We start from the raw sequence: 13,506 nt of genomic DNA, 5'->3' as shown, positions 1-13,506 counted from the left end.
GTTACAAAGATTGTTGATAATTTCTAGTATTGATTTTTTAATTGTTATTAGAGCAAATTAATCAAACATTTATACAAAAATGAGAATCAAAATAATCAGAACTTATTAAATGAAGGAAAAAAAAATTACATTGATTACAATTAAAGGGTCAATAAGTATAATTGAATAACAATTAACTGTTTCCATCGTAATCAGAGGCTTTGGATTTAAGGTTTTATGATGATTGACCAGAGCGGTCAAGGGTTTTTTAATCAATGGCGGTGGTGGTTTAATGATGATTGCGATGACCTTAATGGTCAACAATTAACCTTTGATTATTTGGGTGCTGCTGTCGCTTTGATACCTTCATAAAATTCACTGAATCGCTTGACCACTGTCCCTTTGAATGCGACCTTTCCGGAAACATCTTTAGGCGCTTCCCAGATCAACATTGCTCCCCGTTTACCCCGACGGTCAGTGTGAGTGACCGATGAACAGGAATCATAAGTTTTCAATCCTCGTCCAGGTAAAAATTTACCGATTGGTTTATCGGTTGATGGATCATAAGCTTGGACCATTAATCCTTTAAATGATTGACCAGTAGATGCCTTAAGGTCAACTGTTGGTGGTAAAATAAATTGTTAATCAATTGATTAATTGTTGTTATTATTGTGTTGAAATTTTCACACACTCAGACTCATTGTAACATGTTTTTTAATTGTTAATTGTTATTGAAACTTCCGTTGATAATAAATTGTTATATTGTTTACCGGATGATGAAACCTAAATAATCAGTTAACCATGTTAATTGTTTACTTTCTGCTTAACTGTATTTAGTTAATCACTTTTTGTTGTTGTTACCCAACATGTTAATAAAAATTGATTATTAAGTGTCAAGGTTTCTGATTATTTGGTAAAAATTAATTTTTCTGATAATAATATTAGTTAATACACTCAATACATTATGTATACACTAGTATCTGATTATGTGATCACCTACTGATTGTTATACGACAATTAGTTAATTGTTAGAAAGGAAAACCTTTGTATTGAATATAAAAAAGTCTGGAAAATTTTGTAATTATCTAGCTAATTAATCAACCTAATCAGCTAAGTTAATGTTGATTAATTGTCTCTTTTTTTTACAATTTGTAAATTTAAACTCATTTTAAAGTTGATTACTTAGAAATCAGTTACTAATTAGCTTAATAGTTGAAGCTAAACTTATCCTCATTAATCAAAGTTAATTATGATCAAAATTTTTACTAGTATTACATATAAACAACCTCATGGAGGGAAAGATTAAATCACCAACAATTAACTGATCACTTACCTCTAACTTTTTCACCGGGTTGATAAGTTTGATGAGATTGGGTTAAGGTGAAAGGTGAAGTGTCCAATGTTTTAGCGACATTAGCACCATGGACTGGACGCAAGGAGGAACAGGTCTTTTCGGGAGCTCCACTTGGCCAGGAATTGATTGAATTAATGGTCAATAAAAGGGTAACAATTAACGATCCAGTAAAATACATGATTTTCTAATAATAATAATTAACTTGATTGTAAACACGAAGTAAAAAACAAACAACGAAGCGAAAGTTTCAACTTGACAAACGAAAAAATCGAAACGTTAACAACGGAATTAAATTGTCGATTATGAGAAACAATTTACTGACCAACTTCACTTTTAATCTGTTGACAATTAAGATTTTCTCTCTCTCTTTTCTTCAACTCTTTCGTTGATTGTGATCAACAATTTAACTCACCAACGAAATTAAATGTTAACTTTGGTAACCACCTATTCTGGCCTTGGTTACGTTTAGTACGTTTTTAGAAAGTGAAACTTTTTTTGTTTCGAATTTTTTTTAATAACAAAAAAGTTCTAATCTCTCTTTCTTTTCCTCTTTCTCTCGAATATGCAAAAAGAGGGAAGGGAAAGTGGGTGGTGTTAAGGTGCCAATTTAATGGTTCGAATCTTGTTAACTAATCAAATTAACTGATTGTTTCATCGGCAAGTGTCATGACCTTAGAGATACTGTGAAATTGTATTTGGTTAATTGTTGAAATTTAACTCGATTGGCAATTATAAATTTTGCTATTCTATTAATGGTCGTGTTGATTAGGACACTTTTCGAAGTCCGATTTAGCTCGAGGCCTGATTTCCGTGATCGCTTTCATTTAATTTCTATTTTTTTCTCATTAATACTTTGGTGGATTTTTTTGTTGCTCTTTATATTTCAATTGTTGTCTCTTTTCATTTCTTAATTGCTGTTAATTTAATCATTTATTAATATAACCATTTATGCCTGAGTGTGTGATTTATGCAAGAAATTAGTTAGTTAAACCAGTTAGAGGTTAATTGTTGTCAAGTGTTAAGTTTATTGTATTAATAATTGTTAATACAAAGTTAATGGTTACGTTAACAACTTTGTCTCTCACAATTTGTGATTGTGATTTAAGATTATCATTTACAATCTGATAACAATTTAATACTCATATGTTCAGGTAAATAATACGCTAAATTGTGATAATCAAGCCTTGACCTTAACGGATTTAGTAACAACAATTAGAGGAGATTAAGAGAAAATTTTTCTTCTAATAATTTATCTTCAAGTTGATTGTTTTTCTGAAGGTTTATCGATGTTAATCATTCACAGTTTCTCATTGATTATCACTCAACAATCAACGTTAATCATATTAAAATTGTTGCCCGCGTGTTAAATTGCTGCTCTTGGTAATTCCCAGTGTTTAAATTGTTAAAATCTTTGGTAGTTTAATGATTTCATTTAACATTGGCGATTTAATTGTTTGGTAATCAAACAAAAATTATGTTCATTGAATTAACTTTTCTTTCTGATTGTGTTCAATTGTTATTATATTCAAGACGGTAACTGGACTGAACGAGGTCATTTAATGATTACAATTTAATTTGTTATCAATTGACCATCATCACTTTAATCATTTAACTAATTAAATCCACAGTCGACAAGGTAAACTTTCAATTAACTTTTACCAATTTTAGTTAATCAATGATTAACTGACCCTATCCGGTCAGTAACCAACAATTTAATTATTATTATGTGGGTAAAGTTGATTCAATCATTAAACTGTATTCATATTAATTCACAATAATCAACAATTAACTTTACAAACTGTGGGTTACAATTACGTTTTAATCAGGAAGAAACTGATTAACTTTTAATTTTACGTCAAATTGCTTGAAAAATATAAGATAAAAACAAATTAATCCATAATTAATATTAACAAACTGATTAACTTTAATTTTATCATTTCTAGATTTCCTAATGATTAAATTATCAATCAGTTGTAACCTTTTAATTGTATAATTAAGGTAATTGTTGTATAATCGTTAAACCTTGAAAATCAATTGACTAATTGAGATCAGTGTGTTGACTTAATTGTTGATTATCATTATGAATAATTGATTAGCAGCAAAAAACAAAACAAAACAAAAAATTTTGACCCGTTTTCTTGTGTTAATCATAGTGATTAAGTTAATTAATTATTACAATTTTAATGTTCAAACCCACTAGTTGAACAGTAATTGAATTTTAATCAACAACAATCATCTTAATCATGGTGATGATTAGGATCTGAGAAACAAATAATATTCAATTACTTTTTGATTAACAATCTGATCAATTATAACTGTCTGGTAATGATCAATAAATTGTACACAATTAAAGTTAACCATTTTGAACTGGTTTTCAATTACTCATGTTAAAGGATAATTAAAACAGACTAACAATTTAATCAACAACAATCAATGGTAACCATTTTTGGATTTGACAACAACAAGTGAACACAATTAAAACAAAAAAAAACAACATTGATAATCAATTGAATTAGTGTAATTTAAAATTTTATTTAATCATTTCAAGGTAAGCAAATGAAAAATTAAAGGTTAATTAGGTTAATTGTATTAATTGTCAACAATTTGTTCAGATTACAATTGAGTATCAAGGAGAGAGATACAAACAAATTATAAATACAAATATATAAATGTATTAATCAATCAATGTATCAATAGTTGATCAAGTAAATTAAGTTACATGCTAATCATTTCATTAATTAATTTTGTAATTGAATAAATAATTAGTTAATCACCAACAGGATGATCAACATACCAACCATAAGAACCATGATCACCTGAATAAGCACCTAAATCAAGCCACATTGATTGATCGTTATCATCATAATCGTCACTGTAAATACCTTCAATTTTAGATCCAATTGGACTAATTGTCCCACTCACATTGGTTAAATTGTTACTATTAACATCCTTGTTAATTAACAGTGGTGATTGTGTTGAAAGTTTATCATCACTATTAGTTGATTGTTCCTTATTATCTAAGATGTTGCCTCGAAAATCAGTCACAACCTCAACTGAAAAAGGTATCGATGTTACCGGCGAGGGTGTTGATGTTGATTTACTAGATAATTGTTCAATCAATAAACTAATCAGAATAACGGACACAATCAATTGACACTTAACTATTAATAGGTAATGACGATTCATCATTTAAGATTAAAAATCAACTGGTTAATCAAAAAGTCGAAGCCAAAAACTCATCGATTGATCAACATTTTCAACCCAAATCCGAAGCCAATTGATTCATTTCCTTGATTGTTACTCATTAAGGTTCATCAATTGAAACGTTAATTTAATTGTTCAGTAAGTTTAGGCCAACAATTATTACTATTTGATTACAGCCGATTAGATTGTTATTTTTTTTTTCGCTCGCAATTAACTTTCATCAAAGTTTTTCTCATCTTCGTATTGTTTTGTACTTCGTCGAAACGAAAAGATTTGATTAATTGGATAAACAATCAACTTCCTTGATGATGATGTAAATTAATCGTTCAATTGATCAAGTTAATTGTCAACATTGTGACGTATCAATAGTAAATGAACAAACTAACATTGTACTTATCATGAACACGCGATTGATATTTTGATTATTGATTTAATTTCTCATCTGGATTATGAACATTACTCAATATTTACCTTAATATTTGCTCCACATTGATTGTTGATAATTGTAATTCATTCATAAATGAATACCTGATAGATTAAAACATTAAATTGATCCTTTGCTAATCTATCGTTACCAAGGATTTTGCTGATTCCAAATGAGAATAACAATTTTATTTTCTAATTGTTTTTCCAACGATAATTTAGTCTCAAACAGTTAAAATCAATAAGTTTCTACGATTACAAATGTTACTAATTGTTTCAGATAGAATTAAAATTTTTCAATCTATTGATTAGTTTGTTCATTGGGTACAGTTTATTGTAATTAACAATTATAATTAACATGATCTCTGTTTGTCTCTCTCCCTCTCTTGATTGTTGGATAAGTACAAAGAAACTCATCATAGTGATTAGTTGGTAACATCATTAGTATTACAAATTATTACCAATGGAAAGGTTTGTTTAATTGTGTTGATTGTTTTCCACTTTAATTGATTGAGAATTTTATTTCATTTTAATTTCCTCCTTTCGTCCTAAAGTCTTTCAATGACCATCAATATCTTTGTCCATCCAACTGACCGTCGTTCATATTTTGTATAATCACTTAATTGTTGTTCACCTTTGTGAGTTAATTGTAAAACATTATTATTACGACTTGAATTGATTTGATCAAATTGAAATTTGCTTCCGAAAATCCTTGAATCAACAACAGTAATAACAATCTAATTACCTGACAATTAGATTAACCGATTAGGTTGGTGAATCGCCGTGTTAATTGTGACGTGCTAACCTTTTTGTTTACCTTGTAATTGAAAACTTTTTGTCATCAATCAATTGTGTTAATCATAATCTATGAAACGGAAGTTGCTGCGGATTCACATGAGAATAATAATAACAAAACTTTATTAGAAAGTGGAAGATATCGGATAGTTTCAATTTCCAGTTCCTCGTGAAGATAGAGAATTGAACACTGATGATGATAATGATGATGATGATGATGATGATGATGATAGAGTGAGAAAGGTGTAATATAAATGATGAATATTATAAAACGAGTGAGATAAAAGCTCCAAATAAGGTTACGATTGAATCGCTTTTTTTTTCCTCGTCCAATTGTTGAAACTTGCTTTTGATTTTCCTTAAATAATCACAACAATCATCTCATCTCTTGGAAACGTTTAAATCAGTGATTAACAACAGAAAATCTAATCATCAAATGAAGAAAAAAAATTAATTTCCATCACAATTAGTTAGTAAATTGTTGCTTCTTCTTTTTTTTTGCCCTGATCATTTCGTGTGATTGTAAAGTGTCATCATTCAATATTTGTCTTGTATCACCTCCAATACGATTGATAATCAATCTGACCAACTGCCAATTAATCAACGATTATATTTAGATTTAATTTTTTTAATCACTTTCCTTTTCATGGTGTTTTCTCATCGATAATAATTAGTAATACATAGTAATCATCCTCTTTAATTCAGTTATCATGTACACATATATTGGGTAAGTAAGACAAAGCAATTAACTTGAATTGTAATCAATATATACATAAATTGTTAGAGGTAAAATAGTTAATCAAATATTAGTTATTAGAAATCAGAGAAACGTGAGACCTGAAAAACAAACGATATGCAAATGAGAAGATGCTAAAGTAGAAATTGGAAGAAAATAATTGAAACTGTATTTCTGATAATTGTATTCACTAAATCATAATTGTTGACAGTTAATCATTGTCACATTAACATTATTATTATTGTGACAATGACACGATTGACAAAATGATAAGGGAAAGAGAGCACAATAAGCATGAGAAGATGATGATTATGGTTGACAGAATACCTTTTGTTTTGGACACTTTGCTTTTCTGTTGTTTATCTCATTCGACATCATCATCATCATCATCATCGTTGTCGTCATTTAGGTGCAAGATTGTTGGACCTGAAAAAGTTTAAATCAATGAAGCAGTTCAGGTAAACAGAAAAGAGACAAAAAATGATGACGATGATTAGTGAATGATGAGAGATGAAGGAAGACAAAGTGTGAGAGTTTGTAGTTACAGTAGAGCAGAACGATGTAAACGACAGAAAAGTAAAGTTATTCCATTGATGAGAAAATGGTGATAACAATGATGATGTGGTGATATTATTGATGGAGAAGATGATAAAGATGATAGAGTGGACGATGAGATAAAAAAGCTCAAGTTGGCCATGAATCCAAGAATTTGATAGCATCTCATGTTATGTAATATCTTCATCAATAGTTTTCCACCATCCAAAAGACGATTTATCCTTTTTGTCATCTTTTTGTGTAAACATTTTGACTTTTTTCGTGCCCGTTTGTTGTTTGTTTGTGTCGCTTCGTGGTTCGGTTTCCCTCTTCGTCTTATTTTTGTCATCTTTTGTCATTTATTTTCCAATTTCTTCTTCGTCATCTTATTAGTCCTTTTCTTTGACTTCTCTTCCCTTCAAATCATCTTGTCTTCAATCGTCCATATGAATGGAACTCTCCGATCCTAGGACTATGCACAATCAACGATTAAATTGGCCTGAACCTCCGAAAAATGTTCTTGTTATCCATAAGATTCACGATTCCAGTATTTTACCGAGTTTCATTCAGTTAACTCAATGGCTTTTAGTGGTAAGTTTTTCTCAATATTATTCATCTTCGAAACTTCCTTGTGATGTTTTTTTTGATTCTGTTGAGGAAGAAAAACAAAATAATTAGAATCAATTAGTTAATGATTATGTCTTAATGATGTTATTACAATATTATTTTCTTAATTACCTGATTGTGTAAAATTTGTCATTTCATTTTTGTCTTTCTGTTCATTTTATTCTCGTAAAATGAACAATCAATTTGTCTTGATGATTTTCCATTGGAAATCAGGATAAGCAAATGGTTGTTCTGGTTGAACACAATTTACTTAAAGATATACGAAATCGAGGTGAACCATTGTTTAAACAGTTTCGAGATAAACTGATAACCTTTGAGGTTGATCGAAATGGCCGTGGTTTGGACCAAGAGGTTGACCTGGTCATCTGTTTGGGAGGTGATGGGACACTTTTATATGCATCCTCGCTTTTCCAGGTAATGAAATTAGAAACAAAAACTTGATGAGAGGATGAGATGAGATTAGATGAAATTGATTATCTGAAGAAAAAAAAATCAAACAATTAGAAAATTGAATTAAAACAAATTGTTCAAAACACACAAACACACACACACACGAAACCAATAACACCAACACCTCGCTACTAATTAGAGCAAGGTTCCACCGGTCATGGCATTTCACTTCGGATCGCTTGGATTTCTAGCTCCGTTCGAGTTTGAATCGTTTAAGCAACAAGTAACCAAAGTTATCGAAGGTGATTTACCACCTTAACCAATTTTTATCCTTTAATTTCATTGAATTTGTACTAATAATCGTCTTCTTTTGTTTTCCCATTCGTGTATGTGGTTGTGTGTGTGTGTGCGTGCGTTTGTGCGTTCGTGTTTACTTTTAGGTAAAGCTGGTGTTACCTTGAGAAGTCGATTGTCATGTTGTGTTCGTAAACAGGAAACTGAAATTGAAACGATTGTTGACCAATCCAATCAATTTGTTGTTCTCAATGAAGTTGTTCTTGATCGTGGCTTATCACCTTTCCTTTGTAACCTTGACCTTTATATTGAAGGTAAATATATAACAACCGTTCAAGGTGATGGTTTAATTGTATCAACACCGACTGGAAGTACTGCTTATGCAGTAGCCGCTGGAGCTTCAATGGTCCATCCAAGTGTCCCAGCGATTATGGTTACACCAATTTGTCCACATTCCTTATCATTCCGTCCGATTGTAGTTCCAGCAGGAATTCAACTTAAAGTAAATCAACTGATATTATCAATAAGATTCACCCTGAAACCTAATCTCCATTTCTTTCCTATTCATAACTATGTTCAGATTCTGGTTTCCAAAGATTCTCGAGGTCCAGCATGGGTCTCATTTGATGGACGAAAACGACAAGAATTGAATTTGGGTGATGAGTGAGTAATTTGATTCTCTTGTGGTTCTTTTCATCGACAAACTATTTTTCACTTGAATTTCTCTTTTTAGGTTAAATGTCACCACCTCAGTTCATCCAGTTCCATCGATTTGTTTCAAAGATCCAATGAGTGACTGGTTTTCCAGTTTAGGTGAATGTCTTCATTGGAACGAGAGGAAAAAACAACATCCAATTGTTTTCTATGATAATCTTGACTTCGCAGAGACCGAACACAATAATTCCCATAAAATCCTTCAAAATGGAAACGATAAACGATGAACCACCGGAGACCAAGTTGTTCACTAAATTACCTGAGAAATCAAGAAAAAAAAAGTTTCGAAAAGAAAAAAATTAGTAAAAATATTTACGAAATAAACAATATATTCAATGTATTAATACTTACAAGTTTTTTTATTAGGATTAATTATGGAAATGAACAGTTGGGATTAACAAGATTTCAATAGAGCTCACCAACATGATGATTAATTAATCATCTAAATTGCATTTTCTTTTTAGCGATAAACAATAAACTCAAAAACGATTCTCTTTTTTTGCTAATTGTTTGTGTCTTTTGTTAATTAATACATTTTTATTCTAATGAAAAATTAATTATTTAGAAGAAAACATTGAAACCCATTGATTTTTCTTGATTGTTTGTCAATTTAAGTTGAAAATTAACTATTTCTTCATTTGTCTTGTTCAAATCAATCAGGATCTTTACCAATATTGGGTAAAACTCTGATCTTTCAGCTTTTCAGGAAACTTTGTTGATATCGAAAATTTCCGATCCAAGATGAAGGGCGAATTACCGTTGGACCATTTGACCCTACGAGCGTCACTTTCTCGTCACGATTCATCAGTTTCTTCGATGACGGTTCTTCATCATCATCTTCTAAATCATCGAGAGGAGCATCATCAACTTCTCGACCACCATTTCTTACTTCGTCCAGTTCAAAATGACCATTTTTCCTCTAAAAACAAAACTGTAACAATGAAAATGCAACAAAAAAAAATAAAAAGCGATAAAATCAACTTACAGTTTCTTCATCAGAATTTACCGAATCATCTTAACATCCACTATTTCAAAGTCTAAATCATTAACACCATCAAATCGTCTCTCCGAAAAAAAGATCACCTTATTTACTTTTGACATTCTTATAAACTATTAATTAAGAATCAACAATCAAAAACAATAACAATCAAACAAACAAACAGAATAATGAATATTCAAAACATTCGTTCAGGAAAAATCAACCGGTGAGAATATTTAATTTTCGGTTTCGGTTTAATTCCCGTCGGTTATTTCAATTGATTGGTGACAATTAAATGGTTGACAAATAATCACCATCAACGATTTTTATTGATTAGTTTGATTATTTTCTTTTCTTTCCAATGAATTTAAGATTTAATTGTTGATCTCATTACAATCATCAAGTCCAAATAAACTAAATCAATTTTGGTGGAAACTCATTTACTGAACTTGATACTTTGTATTGTTGAAAAAACAATCAATCGATTCAATGATTTGACATGAGATTTTCACAATCAACAATTAACATTAGTTGATTGATTCTTCCGGACATTTGTACAAACGTTATTCTGGTTATGAAAGCAAGAAAATCAAATCAATAGCTAATCTTTATTACTTGGTGAGTACAATCAATCGTTTCTTCAATAACAAACAATTAAAATCAATAGATTAACAAAAGGTATTGTATTATCAACCTTGGTAATCTATTTGTAGAAATGCAAATTGTTAATCATGATTAAGGACAATTAGGTCAATACTGTTAATAACAATCAATTCGTTTGTGACTATTAATATGATCAATCGGCTCATTTGCAGTTGGAAAAATAGTTAAATTGACTAAATCAATATGCGAATTGATTACAAAACCATCAGAGATAATTAATTGTCAATTTCCTCATCTAATCAGGTAAATTGTTGTTTGCACATTTAATCAAAGTTCAATATTATCCAAGGATAATTACAATTGTACAAATTCAACAATTAGTTAAAAGTTGAAGGACCTTTGGGACTAATTAAACGAGGAAAGAGTAGAATTAAATTACCGACTATTAATTTACATCGTTACAATTGTTTAGAAATTTAAATTAACCTTAACGCGAAAAGTTAATTGTTTATCGATTGGAAAATGGGAAATTAAGATGAATGAATTGTAACCGATCAATTTTGTTTAAGATAATTAAACCACATTTAATTTCACTCAAAACATAATTTAAAGTTAAAATTGATTAGAATCACAAAGAGAATAAAGATTTTGATTAATGTAACTTGTCTTTTGGATGTAGAGATAGAATTTTTTTTTCTTATTGACTCGGACAATTTAACTAATTACTAGAAGATAGAAGAGAAAACTATTAATTATAAGAGAGGGGGGAAAAGATGATATTTAGATTTAATTATCATCAGAACTAAAATGAATTTAGAGGAAATTATTTTCTCTTTCATGATAAGATGTTTGCGTTTAAATGTAAATATGATTGTGTAGCTTTCCGGTAAAACGATTGACGCATTAAATTTGGACTGTGAATTAATTGAAAATTACGATTTGTTGATTACTACTACTCTTCTTATTTTGTTGAAAATGCTTTGGGTTTGGACCTTTTCAAGGTTTAACGAGTAGAGATATACTTGATTAAATCAGCAATTCGGTTACTGTAACCATATTCATTGTCATACCAGGAGATCAACTTGACGAACTTGGTGTTCAAAGAGATTCCGGCTTTAGCGTCAAAAACTGAGCTGTGAGTACTTCCAACGAAATCGGATGATACAACCTGAGAGAGGGGGCGAGAGGAAGAAAAAAAATGTAAGATTTAAGTGTTTTACTCTCGCGAGAAAAGTATCAAATAAAAAAAAATAAGTGCGCATCACATGGTTAATAAAATTGTTTCCAAGGTCAACTTACAAATTCATCAACATAGCCAAGAATACCTTTCCATTGATCGCTTTCGGATGCAGCCTTGACAACAGCACAGATTTCTTCATAAGTAGCTTCTTTTTTCAATCGGCAAGTTAAATCAACTACTGAAACATCAGGAACGGGTACACGGAAAGCCATACCGGTAAGTTTACCATTCAAATCGGGAATAACTTTACCGACAGCCTTGGCAGCACCGGTAGCGGCAGGTATAATGTTTTGGAAAGCTCCACGCCCATCTCTCCATGCTTTAGCTGATGGAGCATCAACAGTTTTTTGTGTAGCTGTTATGGCATGGACAGTGGTCATTAAACCTTCTTCAATACCGAAAGCGTCATTGATGACCTTGGCCAAAGGAGCAAGACAATTGGTTGTACATGAAGCATTAGAGATAACATTCATAGCTGGATCATAGGATTCATGGTTAACTCCCATGACAAACATTGGTGCATCAGCAGAAGGAGCAGAAATGATGACCTTCTTAGCACCACCAGCAATATGACCTTGACATTTTTCAACAGTAGTAAAAACACCAGTAGACTCAACAACATATTCAGCACCAGCCTTACCCCATGGAATATCAGCTGGATTTTTCTCACCGAAAACTCGAATACGTTGACCAGATACAACCATCATACCACCTTCTTCCTTGATTTCACCTTTGAATTGTCCATGAGTTGAATCATGTTTGAACATGTAGATCATGTAGTTAACATCAATGAAAGGATCATTAATGGCTGCTACAGGCAACTTTTTCTCAATACAAGCACGAAGGACAAGTCGCCCAATTCGACCAAAACCGTTGATTCCAATAGTAGGCATGTTGGTTAAACTTAAACGTAAACTAAGTTTAGACTGAAAAAAAGAGAAGAAAAAAAAATTAAATGGAAACTCACAAACACTTGAGAAATTAAAGGTTAAACAAAAGGAGAAAGAAAGAGACTAACAGAGCAAGAGAAAAAGGAAAAGAGAAGCAGAGGAACAAAACGAATTCAGTAAGTCACCAAGAGAAAACACAGACAGAAGATGAGACAGAGAATAAAAGAGAAAAAAAAATCTAGACAGAGAATAGACAAAAAAAAAGAAAAGGAGGAAAAGGAAAGAACAGTGTAAACCTATTACAAGATTTGGAGAAAAGATTATCAACCAAATAAAATTAGATGAATAGACAGAATTGAGAACTAATCAAATCAAGAAAAATGAACAAAGAATTTAATTGTAACAATTAAACCAACCTGATTAAAGAGAAACAAGTTGAAGATTTAAAGAAAAGTGACTCAATGAGTTGATCGTTTCTCTTATGAGCAATTTTAACCTTTTCTTTCATGAGGAAGAAAGGGAACATTACCTAATTTCGAAGCCGAAAAAAAGGGAAAGTTATCGAAGAAAAAAAAGTCAACTCGATCTTAAATTCTAACAATTAACTAATCATAATCACTTACCGATTTCGATCTTGATCTTTTAACCATTTTGTTAATTTTCCTTAATATGGAAACAAATTAAATCAACTTGAAAGCTTCACAATCTTAAAGAAAATAAAGTTTAATTTTTAATTTGATTTGA

At 30.7% G+C, this 13,506-nt stretch overlaps 3 protein-coding genes and 2 long non-coding RNA genes across 9 annotated transcripts; 1 reads left to right on the top strand and 4 right to left on the bottom strand.

Annotated features, from left to right (window-relative positions):
* Nucleotides 1–20: 20 nt before the first annotated feature.
* On the bottom strand, nucleotides 21–1,751 carry LOC128395279 (putative ferric-chelate reductase 1). The gene is made up of 2 exons (XM_053355687.1): nucleotides 1,313–1,751; nucleotides 21–598 (listed from the first exon to the last, which is right to left on the bottom strand). The coding sequence occupies exons 1-2, from the start codon at nucleotides 1,509–1,511 to the stop codon at nucleotides 315–317; spliced, it is 483 nt and encodes a 160-aa protein (XP_053211662.1). The 5' UTR covers nucleotides 1,512–1,751; the 3' UTR covers nucleotides 21–314.
* A 3,455-nt stretch (nucleotides 1,752–5,206) lies between these two features.
* Nucleotides 5,207–9,556, top strand: LOC128395743 (NAD kinase-like). Of its 4 annotated transcripts, none has more exons than XM_053356220.1 (7): nucleotides 5,207–5,431; nucleotides 7,496–7,616; nucleotides 7,866–8,066; nucleotides 8,242–8,344; nucleotides 8,483–8,838; nucleotides 8,917–8,999; nucleotides 9,070–9,556. In XM_053356220.1, exons 1-7 carry the CDS (start codon nucleotides 5,424–5,426, stop codon nucleotides 9,275–9,277), a joined length of 1,080 nt encoding a protein of 359 aa, XP_053212195.1. In that variant the 5' UTR covers nucleotides 5,207–5,423; the 3' UTR covers nucleotides 9,278–9,556. The 4 variants fall into 4 exon arrangements, with proteins under 4 accessions (XP_053212195.1, XP_053212196.1, XP_053212194.1 ...); XM_053356221.1 differs by lacking the exon at nucleotides 5,207–5,431 and adding an exon at nucleotides 5,438–5,729; XM_053356219.1 differs by lacking the exon at nucleotides 5,207–5,431 and adding an exon at nucleotides 6,342–6,482.
* On the bottom strand, nucleotides 7,538–8,638 carry LOC128395747 (uncharacterized). Its single transcript, XR_008326708.1, has 3 exons — nucleotides 8,499–8,638; nucleotides 7,764–8,129; nucleotides 7,538–7,674 (listed from the first exon to the last, which is right to left on the bottom strand). It is a non-coding gene; the product is annotated as an uncharacterized LOC128395747 (long non-coding RNA).
* On the bottom strand, nucleotides 9,208–10,029 carry LOC128395748 (uncharacterized). The gene is made up of 2 exons (XR_008326709.1): nucleotides 9,402–10,029; nucleotides 9,208–9,309 (listed from the first exon to the last, which is right to left on the bottom strand). It is a non-coding gene; the product is annotated as an uncharacterized LOC128395748 (long non-coding RNA).
* A 1,161-nt stretch (nucleotides 10,030–11,190) lies between these two features.
* LOC128395744 (glyceraldehyde-3-phosphate dehydrogenase 1-like) lies at nucleotides 11,191–13,318 on the bottom strand. Of its 2 annotated transcripts, none has more exons than XM_053356222.1 (3): nucleotides 13,179–13,318; nucleotides 11,932–12,798; nucleotides 11,191–11,800 (listed from the first exon to the last, which is right to left on the bottom strand). In XM_053356222.1, exons 2-3 carry the CDS (start codon nucleotides 12,763–12,765, stop codon nucleotides 11,636–11,638), a joined length of 999 nt encoding a protein of 332 aa, XP_053212197.1. In that variant the 5' UTR covers nucleotides 12,766–12,798; nucleotides 13,179–13,318; the 3' UTR covers nucleotides 11,191–11,635. The 2 variants fall into 2 exon arrangements, with proteins under 2 accessions (XP_053212197.1, XP_053212198.1); XM_053356223.1 differs by lacking the exon at nucleotides 13,179–13,318 and adding an exon at nucleotides 12,891–13,023.
* Between the last annotated feature and the right edge of the window lie 188 nt (nucleotides 13,319–13,506).

The sequence above is a fragment of the Panonychus citri genome, unplaced genomic scaffold (assembly GCF_014898815.1).
Source record: "Panonychus citri isolate SS breed McGregor unplaced genomic scaffold, ASM1489881v1 Contig00141, whole genome shotgun sequence".
Classification (NCBI taxonomy): Eukaryota; Metazoa; Arthropoda; class Arachnida; order Trombidiformes; family Tetranychidae; genus Panonychus; species Panonychus citri.
Note: the sequence above shows the minus strand (reverse complement) of the source record. Positions and strands in the feature narration are given on the sequence as shown.

Excerpts from the sequence above, each read along its gene's own strand:
- LOC128395744 (XM_053356222.1), bottom strand. The coding sequence starts at position 12,765 with ATGCCTACTATTGGAATCAACGGTTTTGGTCGAATTGGGCGACTTGTC. Across the intron at positions 11,801-11,931 it reads TTGGCTATGTTGATGAATTT|GTTGTATCATCCGATTTCGT; the intron begins GTAAGTTGACCT and ends CCCCTCTCTCAG.
- LOC128395743 (XM_053356218.1), top strand. The coding sequence starts at position 7,476 with ATGGAACTCTCCGATCCTAGGACTATGCACAATCAACGATTAAATTGG. Across the intron at positions 8,345-8,482 it reads AGTAACCAAAGTTATCGAAG|GTAAAGCTGGTGTTACCTTG; the intron begins GTGATTTACCAC and ends GTTTACTTTTAG. Across the intron at positions 8,839-8,916 it reads CAGCAGGAATTCAACTTAAA|ATTCTGGTTTCCAAAGATTC; the intron begins GTAAATCAACTG and ends AACTATGTTCAG.
- LOC128395279 (XM_053355687.1), bottom strand. The coding sequence starts at position 1,511 with ATGTATTTTACTGGATCGTTAATTGTTACCCTTTTATTGACCATTAAT. Across the intron at positions 599-1,312 it reads ACCCGGTGAAAAAGTTAGAG|TTGACCTTAAGGCATCTACT; the intron begins GTAAGTGATCAG and ends TACCACCAACAG.